Source organism: Anopheles cruzii, chromosome 3 (genome assembly GCF_943734635.1).
Source record: "Anopheles cruzii chromosome 3, idAnoCruzAS_RS32_06, whole genome shotgun sequence".
In the NCBI taxonomy this organism is placed as follows: Eukaryota; Metazoa; Arthropoda; class Insecta; order Diptera; family Culicidae; genus Anopheles; species Anopheles cruzii.
Genome location: NC_069145.1, coordinates 13,891,505 through 13,903,960, shown reverse-complemented (window position 1 = coordinate 13,903,960; position 12,456 = coordinate 13,891,505). Strand labels below are relative to the sequence as shown.

Genomic DNA, 12,456 nt, shown 5'->3' with positions numbered 1-12,456 from the left:
ACGAGCGTCTTTCTTAAAAACAACGGTAGCGTTTCGATAACTCTAATTCCCTGCCGATCGCACCAACGCGCCATTCGGCGGGCTGGTGTTGCGACCTGTGTGCGCCGTACTTCACTTCGTCGTACACAAGCGCCGTCTGTTTGTACTGTCGGTAAGATATGAACCTTAAACCCCCGCTGGAGGAGATCAATAGCTAACGTTTGTACTTCTACTTTTAATCAGTCTTTTGGATTGCTGCGTCTGATCGCATTTGGCTTCCTTTAAATCCTTATTTCATAGGACACGTGTGCCCTTGATTAGGCCAAACATTGGCCAGAAAGAACGAAAACTCTCACTACTGATTGGTATTATAAGAAAAACAAATATATATTCATATCAATTTCACAGCCCAATCGGAGGCAAATATAAGGCAAAGTCCTACAAAATATGGCAGGAAACAGAAAAAAACGGCAGGAACTAGGCAAAGAATAATGTATATGTGTTACTCTTGCAGGATCACAAAAAATCAACTTCAACGAACTCAAGCAGAGTGTGAGATTTGGGCTGGGCTGGGTAGGAAACTGAAAACGATCGTCAAAGTACGAAGAACAAATACAAAATACACACACACACGTGCGCACACAGGTAGATGAAGGAGTAGAAAACTAAACGCGTATTTCTTGTGGCATGTCTTGCGCGACAATCAATGGCTTGGCTGCCTTTGCGCAAAGGGACACCTGGCAAAATATGGAACTCTCATTCAATAAACCGTCTCGGTGTTTTTGCAACTCTTCCAACAACTTCCCAGCAAGCTTCTATAACACACCCGTTTTAATGGGCCGTTTCTATCCGTGACAGTGCACAACCTAACCTGCGCTGCTGCTATGAGAGAATCTCTGGTAAAAGCGGGAACCTAGCAGCTGAAAGTAAACCGAACAAAATTAGTTTGACGTAGAAAATGGGGGAAAAAATATAGATGTATATATAAATGATGCCCCTAGGAGAGGAGCAAGTAGTGTTGGCCAGAACACAGATGCCGGGCTAGAAAAAGAAACGATTGTGAACAATTTAAAGCAACACTCTCGGCACATGTGCGATGTTGGAGCTATAGAGGTTTGTTGCGGCTTATGTCAAATCGTATCAACACACACACAGGTAACAACTTTAGATAATTGATTAAATTAGATAATTAGATTAAAAAATACAACGTAACATAGGGCTATTTGATAATATTTATATATGCGGGTTGATCATAGTCGTAAACTAAACATCAAATCAAACAACAAACACATCGCAAGATGAAGTGAAAAGTAACAGACAAACAAACAAACAAATAACGCACACACACACAGACGCACATCAATAATGATAAGAGGTGCATGTTTTCAAAGAGGTACGGGACGAATAAAAACACAAGGCTTAATAAAAGAAGAAACAATAGAAATTACTAAAAGAAGAGGTGAGTGCGGCGGGCATGCTGATGATAACACATGTTGGGAACGGATAGCAGAGAATTAAAAAAAGAATTCAACTAATAGTACCGTACTCGGTGAGAGGTGCTAAGATCTAAGTGTCGAACAAAAAGCCAAAAAAAGATAAACTTAACGGAAGCACACACTGCACATCTTGAGGATAATGTGATAACGAAAGCAATGATGGTGAAAGAAAAAGGGAGCGAGGAAAAAGCAAAACGAATGAACTAAACTGCAGGACGCTACACTATTCAAAGTATAAGCAAACTTTCCAAAAAACACATACTTTAAAAGAAACGAGAAATGCCATTAATGCATTCTGTCGGCGAGCAAAAATACATTTCCGTGTAAGTGGTGTCTCAGTGTTCCAGAGGCAATGCATAGAAGGTATTATGGCCGTGTGTCTAAACAGTGACTGTTGTTGGTACCGTGTTCGTGTCTCCCCCTCGGTCCCGGTGTGTGTCAATGATGTCGAGTCAGTGATTGTGTTTTTGTGTGGTTCTAGCTAGGTTTGGTTTTTACAGAAAATATCATAAACGGATTATATTATATTATGTGTGTGTTTGTGTGTGGGTATATATAGATGAAACAACACATACAAATAGTAATTTGGTATAGTATCAAAGCAGAATAAAATGGAATTAAAGTAAGAAAAGAATAAAAGTACTTACTTACCCAGAAATACCGAACCGAAAGAGACACAACAAATGGAACCAAATACCAAATGAAATGAGAGCGCAAATCGAAGGAACCAACCAACCAACCAACGAACGAACGAACGAACGAACGAATAACTCTGGACTATAGAAGTGAATGGTAAAATGGCGAAAAGTTGTTTTCAGTTTGGGGGCTGGGCAGGGGGGCCTTCAATTAAACGGGGTTCGAACAGGGACACTCCAATGTGCCTCTTTTTTTGTTAATGGCTTTAGTCATATCCGATCTTAAAAAGATGGAAAATAAAACAGCAAAGTTGGTGACGTATCTGGACCGAAAATGACAACACAAAAAGAAACAATCGACAACAACGAAAGAACAATCGATGGAAGCGATAATCGAGCGAACAGACAAAAACAATGAATGGACCAAATTAGAGCAAACAAAGAAATTGACAACGGAATATGGCTAAGCCCAATAGAGTTGTTGGTTTCTGGAAGTAAAAAACAAAACCACTGCCAAAATGAGCGCGACGCACCACAACGCAGCGGGAAAGAAACCAATGGAGGGCGGCGACGATCGAACGTGGTTCCAGAAGAGACTGTGTTCGCGTGTGCACACTGACAAACGAGACAAAGGACACGGACACACACACACGCAGACAGAGAGACACACAATGGTGCTTAAAATACCGACAGCGTGTGCAAATGGAGGTAACGGAGGACCGCACGGAACAGAAACACATGTGTGGTGTGTTGTGTTTTTGGCCAGTATTGGGTGTTCGTGTGTGTGTGTATTGTGGATTAGCCGTGTCCTGGACTCAATCCGTTTTTCCGTGCCCAAAAGTGTATTGTGTTGTGTAGAGAAATAATGGATTATGGTCCGTTGTCATATGGTGCGTGTGGGTTGTACTGACTCTATTCAATGTGGAAAAGGTGTGTGTGTGTGTGTGTGTGTGTGATTGTTTCTGGGTCTGGCTGTCCGTCCTGTTGGTCACACACTGTTTGCTACACGAGCCGGCCGGTGTGTACGGCCGATTCCCCACGGGTCTGAGTCATACATATTTTACAACAAAAACCAACGAAAGTGTGTGAACCACAACAACAGATGAAAAAACTGACTGAACCGAATCATTGGCGGGCGAATATAAACAACACATAAGAGAGAGAGAGAGACAGTGTGTGTGTGTATATAAAGGAAATCAAATCAAAACGTATACGTACTTAAATTATAAGATTTTTTATTTTTGTTTTGCATTTTGTTTTTCTTCTTTTATGCTGTATGCTTTTCAATATTCATGTGATGTTTCCATATTGTTGCACTGCTTTGCTTTTGCTATTTTATATGTTTTATCTTGTGTTTCTCCATTCTTCTGCTTCGTTTTTTGCTGCTGCTGCGTTTTGCCAAGATGCTTTTGCAAGATTTTGCTCGCTTTATGTGTGTGTGTGTGTATATAGATTACGTTGCTTGTTGATTTTGTTATAAGTTATAATAATTTATAGCTATGTACAACAAGAGAGGACATGATTGAAGAGAGGATTCCGATAAAGAACTTATGACTCAACTCATACACGGAACACCTCGAGAAAATCGATTGTTTTGCTGCGACGGGCGCGCTGTTTGTTGTGCCGCGCCCCGGGGAAGGCGTGGTGGATGTTTCGTTTTGCTCTACAAAGGGGCGTCCCACCCACTTTCTTTCCCTCGGCTAATATGGTTCCACGCACCGTTTCATGGGGCAGCGCAACTGTAAAGTTTTCCATCATTTTGCGATTTTTAGAGGGTTGTGGGTTTGTCGTCCTGCATTGCGCTTGAATAATGGTGGTGAACCGAATTGGGGTCCGTGTCGTGTAATAAATATGAATCGATACAGTAAATGAGATTGTGGGAAAACCCCCGTTTTCTTCTATAAATATAGACACACGCTAAGAAAATATAAAATACAAGACAAGAAAAACTCTGGAACACAAAAACTCGCACGAACTAAATCAAGCCTGGCGCGCTCACTCTGCCCACGTTGCCGCCGGCAACTGGAAGCAATCTGGACTGCTGTCTGCTTCTCTTAACCCCTAAGGTGTGTATCATACTTCATATTCCCTCTTCTCCATACTCCGGACTCCGAATAAAACGAATAAAAGATTCACGCAACACTTTGGTTTTGCTGGTTCGTTTCTCTAGTCCCCGTCGTCAACACTGGGCCACAGCAGGGCGAGTTTTGAGACACAAACTATAGGTATCTCACAATAGCGGTGTAGAGAACTGGGAGCAAACAAAAAAGGGACACTAGAGTTACAGTGTGTAGAGTGTACACTTAGGTAAAAACAAAAGGAGACTTCCTATTGCACAGATCGTTCTTCGCCCTCTTGCTTCCACATTTCTCTCCTCCGTGTGGTTATCTAGTACTGCTACTTTCGACTTTCTCTCCGAGCCATCAAAAAGCCATCGAATGTGGTGTGTGGTGACGAATGGCAAAACATAAATAGTGGAAAAGTTTAAGAGAAAATTAAAAGCTGTGTGTAAATAAACAGAAAATCGCACCCCGTGTGAGAGTAGTAGTATAGCTTACAAACTAAAAGACAAACTGAAAAAAAATATATATATAGAAAAAAACTTATAAAATAGAATAGAAAGTGCGATGCGCTTTTACCAACACCGTCACAGCTTTACCGTTATTACCGGAAATTGCTCTCCTGCTTCACACTTCGTCAAATCGAGTGGCAATTTTGTAATGTTTGTTTGATTGTTTCTTCCTATTGCTTGCTTGCTTGTTACACTACAGTTTCGAGCTTTTGGGTCCGTTTTCATTGGACTTTTTTCTTCTTCATCTTTTCTGCTTCTGCTTGTAACTGTTTCTTTTCCAGCTTTGAAGGGTGGTGGTGTATAGCGACTGAGTTAATGCCGGTGAAGCCCAATTTAACCAAAACAAAACCAAAAAAAGCAAAACAAACGAAAAACACAAAACCGAGGGTACCAAATTATTGTTTGCCAAATTTCTTCGCCAAAGGGGACAAGAGTTGGTGGTATGTATAAGAGAGCAGAGGAGCATCGTATAGTGTCATAAAAGCATAAAAAAATGTTGAAATGGAATTAGTTTGCAAAAAAAAATGGAACGGAAGATAAAAGAAGGGAGTGGAGATGACAGCAAACTATCAGTAAACAGCAGTACATCATATTAAGGATAACATTCATTGCACTGATCTTTGGAAACACGTATCAAAAGAGAATCGCGCGCGATCGATTCGATCAGACCAAAAGTGTGATGCTGATAAACACCATTTCCCGTTTAGCTCAATCGGCAAATGAATAGCATTTCTGTTCGGCCAAATCGTTGCTCGCCGCGTGTTGCCCTTTCTGTGACTTACAAAGTATCTCGTTCGTATCACAGTTGTGGAATGGAATCTTCCGAAGGTTGCGCGCGGCCCAGTGGAGTTTAGCAGTTCATTTTCTACGCTTCCGGCCGGAGCCTCCGAGCCTCTACCGCCAGGCCATTCTATTCACTATGGAAATCGATACCACACAAACGATAAAGCGACTGTAGGATCCTGAGGGGCGTCTCATGACTACTACTGACATTATGCCAAAATGAAAAAAGTAACAGTAAAGGAGTACAAAACCTGGTGTAAGGACGAGAAAGAACGAAAGAAAATGGGAACGAACGGCAAAACTAAAATGAAACATAAAACTATAGTCAAACCAAAATGAAAAACTTAGGCAAAACAGTTGGAAAGAAAAAAAAGACACACTGTGTAATAAGATGTGTTCGCGCAGTTGGGTATCTCTGAGTGAGAAAAAAAAACGATTGACCTTCTTTCCTTCTCTGGCTAGTTGCGTCTTCCGTCAACAATTAACAGTATCCACAGAGTCAACTTATCATGTTTAGCATGTGTGTTAGTGTGTGGGTCTGTGGTTAAACCTTCTCAATACTCTCTTCGCTTATCAGTGTGTGGAATTGTTTCTTTTGTTGAATGTGTTGATTTTGCGTTAAATGCGAACTTTGTCTTATGTACTTAGTCATTATTTTATGTCTAACATATTTGGTTTTACATAGCTTCTTCTTCCCTCAAACGACAGGTGCTGTGCTTTTTTTGCTTTCTCTTTTTTGTGTGTATGTTTTCCTACTATCTCTTTGCCGGTTCACTTCTACCGTGGTGTGTCCTTCCAATATCATCATTGTTTTTCCATTTTCTTTCTTTGCTTTGCTTTGCACCATTTTTTTAACCCATCACATAACCGACCGAAAAGTGCCGCTTATGCTGCTCTTTTCCCTGTTTTCCAAGAGAGTATTTTGTTTAATGTTCGTTTGACTATACTTTTTGTTTCATACTATATGTCGAGAATAGTAAGTAACTATATCTGTAACAGCTTTCCAGTTCTTTTACTGCCCCTCGTGTTTGTTTGCAAATGTGTGTGTGTGTGTGTTGCACCGCCTTAAAATTACAAGTGTGCGATAGAGTTTGAGTTCAATGTTCTCCACGGTTCCGCCGGCTGCCGGACCGGGGTGAGGAGACAAGTTGCGGGACAAAAACAACAGGGATGCGTCCGTTCACCTTTACCTTCTTCGTCCTACGGAACTTACGGAACACGATGCGCATTTGATAAAGATTGTAGCAGTGTTCGTGTGTGTGCATTAAGGAGTGTTAGTAGAAAAACCATGGGAACAGAGGAAGTGGCCAAGCTCTAGAGTTTAGTGGCCAACGTAGGAAAGCGCCATCGGCAGCCTTCGATTCAACTACATGTTTGCTTACTGCTCCCGACACTTTTTGCCTTCTTCATCATGGTGGGCTTTACTCACTGCGATTCACTAAACGGAGTTCGAGGAGCTACTACACACGAGATATAATTATAGTAAGTAGATTATGCTAGGCTCTCCCCGCCTCGTCAAGACTAGACTAGACTTCTGTTTCAGTTATGCTTTTTATGACACTATGCTGGTGGGCGATTGTTTCCTTGTTCGCCCAGCCACGTCCGTTAATCCAAGTATTGCCCCTACCGTTAGAGTCCCATCAGCCATTCACGCCGCTGCACTTACTGTACACTTGTGGCCCTTCCATCAGTAGCTTTTGATCGTTTACTTTAAGTACCACGTTCCGCGTTTGTTCGTTTGTTTTGCTTTTGCTCCGTTCGTGCTGTTTGCGGTTTTGTTTTGATTTGCGTAGCATCTAGGGGGAAAAAATTAAGCTAATACCACTTCTCGACGCGCCCACGTTGGTGACAGTGCACCTCCACTCCTCGGGATTCCTCTGCTTCCTTTCATCGCTCTTCCATTAAACTAGAGTTTGAGATCGTTTTGAATCGTGTGTTTATGTGGTACTGCTGCTGTGGGTGGTGTAACACAACACGCGCGGCGCTGTGACGCGCATTGGCCACCCCGCGTCGTGAGAACTCTGCTGGAGAGACCCGAAGGACTCTGTGTACTTAACACGCTGCTTAACGTTATTGCTAACCTTGATAGTCGTGTGTGTGTTTGTCACAGGAGAGGAGGTCATAATTCTAGGCCTCCGTCAGAGGAGAAAGCCACCCAAACCGTGTGCCAGATGGCCGGGGCTCATCTCAGTCACGAGAGGGCTTGGGGGGAGCGGGCGAGTAGTGCTAATACTTTTGCTGCCGAACTGTGCCGCGGGAGTGTGCAATGGAGGATGATCCTGTACACACGACGCGCGTGTCATAGCCCAACGAGGATTTTTCTTAAATTGCTCTCTCTTTCACTTTCACTCTGCTCATCTTTTAAGCTGTTCTTCAGACAAATAAGTTAGAAAATAAATAAAATTCTCCTAGAATAGCGCACGCCATCCTGCGCGCCCAGATGTCCATTCCGGCTCTAATCACACACAGACACACGCATCCCCACTGCCTAATTCTTCGTTTGTCACTCTGATCATCGATCAAAAGACTCTTTCTCCAGTATGATTGTGACGGGATGGTGTGTGTTGGTGGTGTGGGCCCCAAAAAGGACGCGCTCCTTAAAACACCAAACTCCAGGGGCGTTCCAGGAATTCAGGTTCCAAGCGGCGCGCGCTCGAATGGAATTACAAGAAATCGGTAACGCCTGGCGGCCATTTGTTGTTGCATTCTGGCGCACACGTTGGGCGCGACATTTTTTTCCTTTTTGTTTTGTTTTGTACATTAGACTAACGATTATAAAAACCTAGATGTAAAAAAATATAGACAAACACATACATACGCGTTTCGTACTGTTACGTGCCTCTCTGTCACTCTCTCTCTCGTTCGTGGGCGCGCGCGCGCCCGCCCGGCTTTTCCACATTTCCTTCCAGTCCACACACCGTTGCCGTTGTGTTCCGTGCGTGTGTCCTTCTGCCTCCGTTGTTGCTGGTTGGTTTTGACTAGATTTTCGGCCATCGGCTTCCTTATTTCGGCACCGGAGCGCCACTTCCGGAAATGCAAATTGTTGTCCACACACACACACACCGGCGGGCGTCCGGCTCCGGGGTCTCTGCGCGCCGTCTGCGCGTCTGTCGCTGGCAAATGGCTTTAGGTTTATGTCGTTGCGCACGCTACGCTGTCTGTCTGTCTGTGTGGCCAACAGTTTGCCGGTTCACTCCTTAATGTTGCATGCTAAAAGACGACGACAGAACAATAGGGGGATAGACGAAGAGGTAAAGAAAAAAACAGAGGTTAATCAACTGATGATCGAGTGCAATGTTTTGTGCTGCACTTCCTGTCACAATATGTAGGTGGCTCTTGCTTTGCCACTCTCAACTCTTTCCTTCTACCCTCACCGATTGAATAGTTACTTCGAGACTCCGACTCCGAGAGCATAACAGAGAGCATGTGGTAGAAGGGAGCGCCCTAGACGGGACACACTCCCGGGAAGATGATCTTCACAAGCTGACTGGCTGGATGGGTTCGTCAAGAGTGCACGCACTTCAGATCGAATGGTGGCCGCCACTTTCTCCACGTTTAAGTGGAGCGAGTGGAGGCGAGCGAAGGTTTTTTTTGGTCAATCATGATTGGAGAATGTATTAAAGCTCCACACAAACATCTGGTTCACGAGCCACACACAAAAGCCGGGTGGTGGTGAGGATCGCAAACAGATCCTCTGTGGCTCTACCGTGCCACCCTATTACACTTTACAACCCTCCAGAGTTTGCTCCGCCACAGCGCCCCCACTCACACTCACGTTAGTTCGATCTTCTGCAATTTTGCATCATCCGCATCAGCACCCAGCAAGTCTCAGCGCGCGCGCACACACACAGAGCGCGCCGTGTGTAACTCTTCTCTTCTCTTGCTTGCGCTCACGCTCCTGCTCTTGTTCTTCTCCGTGGTGGCCGCACGCAGCACACTTCTGTGGGTGTGGGTGCGTGCGCGGGTGCGTGCGTGCGCGGGTGAAGTGCATTAGTTTTCAGCCATGTGGCCGCCGCCGCTGAAATTGAGGGAGGGAGGATGGTTTATTATACAGAAGGAGCACGGTACCACGCGGATCCGCGCAGCGCAGCGCAGATCACGGTGGGGGGCGGATGATCATTGGTGATCGCGATCGCGGTGCTGGGTAGCGACACGCGCCACCACCACCGCGTAGAGCGCGAGCAAAATTGCACTAAATTAGATGAAATTGGGTTGGGTTCCATACGGCCAAGCCAACGTCGCGGCGGCATGAACGGGTGTGCGTGCGAGAACAGAAGGGGGCGGGCCAGAGCAGGCAAGCGCGGGACAGAGTTTAGTAAGATCGGCGCGATTAGAAGATTAGCGAGAGTGGCGGGTCTTAAATTAATGGTCGCTTTTGTTCTCCCGGCCCACCGGAAGTGGTGTGTCGGTAAGTGGGGCAAACGGAGCGAGAACTCCGGAGCGGAGGGTGTCTTGCGTGTGAGGAGTTAGTTGGAGCGGCAAAGCGGTAAGCGAGGCATTAGTAAACAGTAGCGCTAGCGACAAAAAGGGGGGAGGTGTAATTCGATTTACTTCGATTTGTTGGTCTTGAAGCTGACTTGCAGGACGCGCTGCCCGAGCGTGTAGCCGTTGAGGGAGCGGATGGCCAGCATCGCTTCCTCGTAGTTGGTCATCGTGACGAACCCGTAGCCCTTGCACTGGTTGGTGGCGGCGTCCTTGATCACCTTCACGTTTTGCACCGCCCCGAACGGCCCGAACAGCTGCCAGAGCGTGTTCTCTTCCGTCTCCGGCGCGAGGTTGTAGATGAATATGCTCCAGCCACCGGACGGCGCCACGTTGATACCGTTGGTCGGTGCGGCCGGCAGCATCATGTCCAGCACCTCGCCACCCATCGGCGAAAACCGCGCCAGGCCCTTGTTGATCGGGTGGTGGATCGCGCCGAGGCGCCGCGTCAGCTGTGGGTTAAGGAACGCGGGCAACGCCGGTTGCACCACCTTCGCGGCCGCATTTTGGCCCGGCGTGTTCGAGAATTTGACCGTGATCGGATCGGTCAGGCCTTTCGGGGTGGTCCCGTTCAGCACCTGGATGGCCCGTTCCGCTTCCTTGCGCTGATCGAACCGAATGAAGCCGACGCCCTTCGGCTTATCGTTGCCCTCCTGGATGAGCACCCGCGAGGTGATGATCTCGCCGTACGGCCGGAAGATCGTTTCCAGCTCCTCCTGGGTGATCGTCTTCGGGAGGCCCGAGATGTACAGGTTCGCCCCCTTGATGCCCTCGGAGCTGGGCCGCGCGAACGACACCTTCAGCACCTTGTTCTGTAACCGCAGCCCGTTCAGCACGTTGACCGCCTGCTCGGCGTCCTGCGGCCGGTGGTAGTTGACAAACCCGTAGCCGAGGCTCTGCCCCTTCGGTTGGCCCGGGTAGATGACGTTCTTGTCGCGCACCAGCTTCACGCTTTCCACCTCGCCGACGCTGGAGAACAGCGACCGGATCTCCTCCTCCGTCATCGTCTGTGGCAGATAGTTCACGATCAGGTTGGTGCGGGCCGTTTCCGACGACGGAGTGCCCCCGCCACCACCGGACGCTCCCGCACCCGTCGGGCAGGCATCCCCTCCGCCACCGCCGCCACCACCACCACCATTCTGCTGCTGCTGCTGCTGAGCCTGCTGAACCTGCTGAGCCTGCTGCTGCTGAGCTTGCTGCTGAACTTGCTGCTGAACCTGCTGCTGCTGCTGTTGTTGTTGTTGCTGCTGCTGAGCTTGCTGTTGCTGCTGCTTCTGCAGATCCTGCACAGCGGCCAGCACCTTGTTTGTCATGTTTACGGTCGTAATTTTGAGGCTGCTTCGGGTGTTCCCGCGGCACACACCGCACGGGGAATCTAGGTGGACTTCGACGGAATTACGCACGGATGGCACACCGGCACCCCTTCCGAGTGGGACGGCGCGTGGAGCACGTTTTCAGTTCTTCCTGATGCACCCAACCGCGGAAACCGCTTGCGGGGGGCGGACGGGCTGGCGATCGAATCAACAGAGAGGCTGTGCGGCGCGGTTCTCACCAACAACAACACCACCAACAAACACACACACACACACGGGCACACAGACGGCGAACGAACCACAAGAAACCAGACCAAGCCGGACACAAACGGCGGATGTGTGTTACGCGCTCACTCACGACACGGCCTTTTTACGAGCGAATTGTGTACCGAATTCTTGGTTAATAATAGGAAGCGTGTGTACTCTTCCTTTATTTGGCGCAGAAGAATCGCAGACAATTCACCCTCTGCGCGCGCGGTCGGCTGGCTGTGTAAAAAATGGCCGCTGTGCGTGTACGACGAACCGTGCCCGTGCAATGATGCGAAGAGCGCGGGTGTCCTCTCTCTCTCTCTCGCACACACACACAAACACTAACTCTTTCGCTCTCTCGCTCGCTAGCCTTTGCTCTCACACACAGTCTCACGTCTCGCCGCGTAATTTTCACTTCCTTCCGACGAGCGAGACACACAGTGATCGATTTCTCCCTTTCTCACTCGAAGCACTGCTTTGTTGCTGATGCTCACCACTACTAAAAACCGTGGCTTGATTATTGCTCACTGTGTGTACGAGGAGCCGAAAGTCGAACAACACAATCTCCGTTCCGTGTGTGTTGAACCGCGGTCACCAACACTTCTTACACGCGTGCCACGCGCCGTGTGTGTGTGCGTTGTGGCGCCGTTGTACAATTTTATGCTGCTGCACGTCAGAATGCAAGCCCGACGCGAGCGTCACCGTACACAATTTATAAGCACCGAATGACGGGGCGAACAAAATGCGTTGGGCAACTTGGATGGTCTCTATTGGTTACCGGACCCCCGAACGAACGAACAGCGCGTAATCACTATCCCAATCACTAACCCCAAACTTGATAATGCTTCGTTCCGAAGAGCGAGTGGGTGGGGGTGGCAATGCCGCGCGGCGTCAATAGCGATTCTGCCACACACGGCGATCACAACGCACAATTCGGCGCACGAGTT

At 47.5% G+C, this 12,456-nt stretch overlaps 1 protein-coding gene across 3 annotated transcripts; it reads right to left on the bottom strand.

Annotated features, from left to right (window-relative positions):
• Nucleotides 1-10,012: 10,012 nt before the first annotated feature.
• LOC128271802 (protein elav-like) lies at nucleotides 10,013-11,260 on the bottom strand. 3 transcript variants are annotated; one of them, XM_053009453.1, is made up of 2 exons: nucleotides 11,153-11,260; nucleotides 10,013-11,110 (listed from the first exon to the last, which is right to left on the bottom strand). In XM_053009453.1, exons 1-2 carry the CDS (start codon nucleotides 11,258-11,260, stop codon nucleotides 10,013-10,015), a joined length of 1,206 nt encoding a protein of 401 aa, XP_052865413.1. The 3 variants fall into 3 exon arrangements, with proteins under 3 accessions (XP_052865413.1, XP_052865411.1, XP_052865414.1); XM_053009451.1 differs by having other exon boundaries at nucleotides 10,013-11,125; nucleotides 11,165-11,260; XM_053009454.1 differs by having other exon boundaries at nucleotides 10,013-11,059; nucleotides 11,216-11,260.
• Between the last annotated feature and the right edge of the window lie 1,196 nt (nucleotides 11,261-12,456).

Excerpts from the sequence above, each read along its gene's own strand:
- LOC128271802 (XM_053009451.1), bottom strand. The coding sequence starts at position 11,260 with ATGACAAACAAGGTGCTGGCCGCTGTGCAGGATCTGCAGAAGCAGCAG. Across the intron at positions 11,126-11,164 it reads AACAACAGCAGCAGCAGCAG|GCTCAGCAGGTTCAGCAGGC; the intron begins GTTCAGCAGCAA and ends CAGCAGCAGCAG.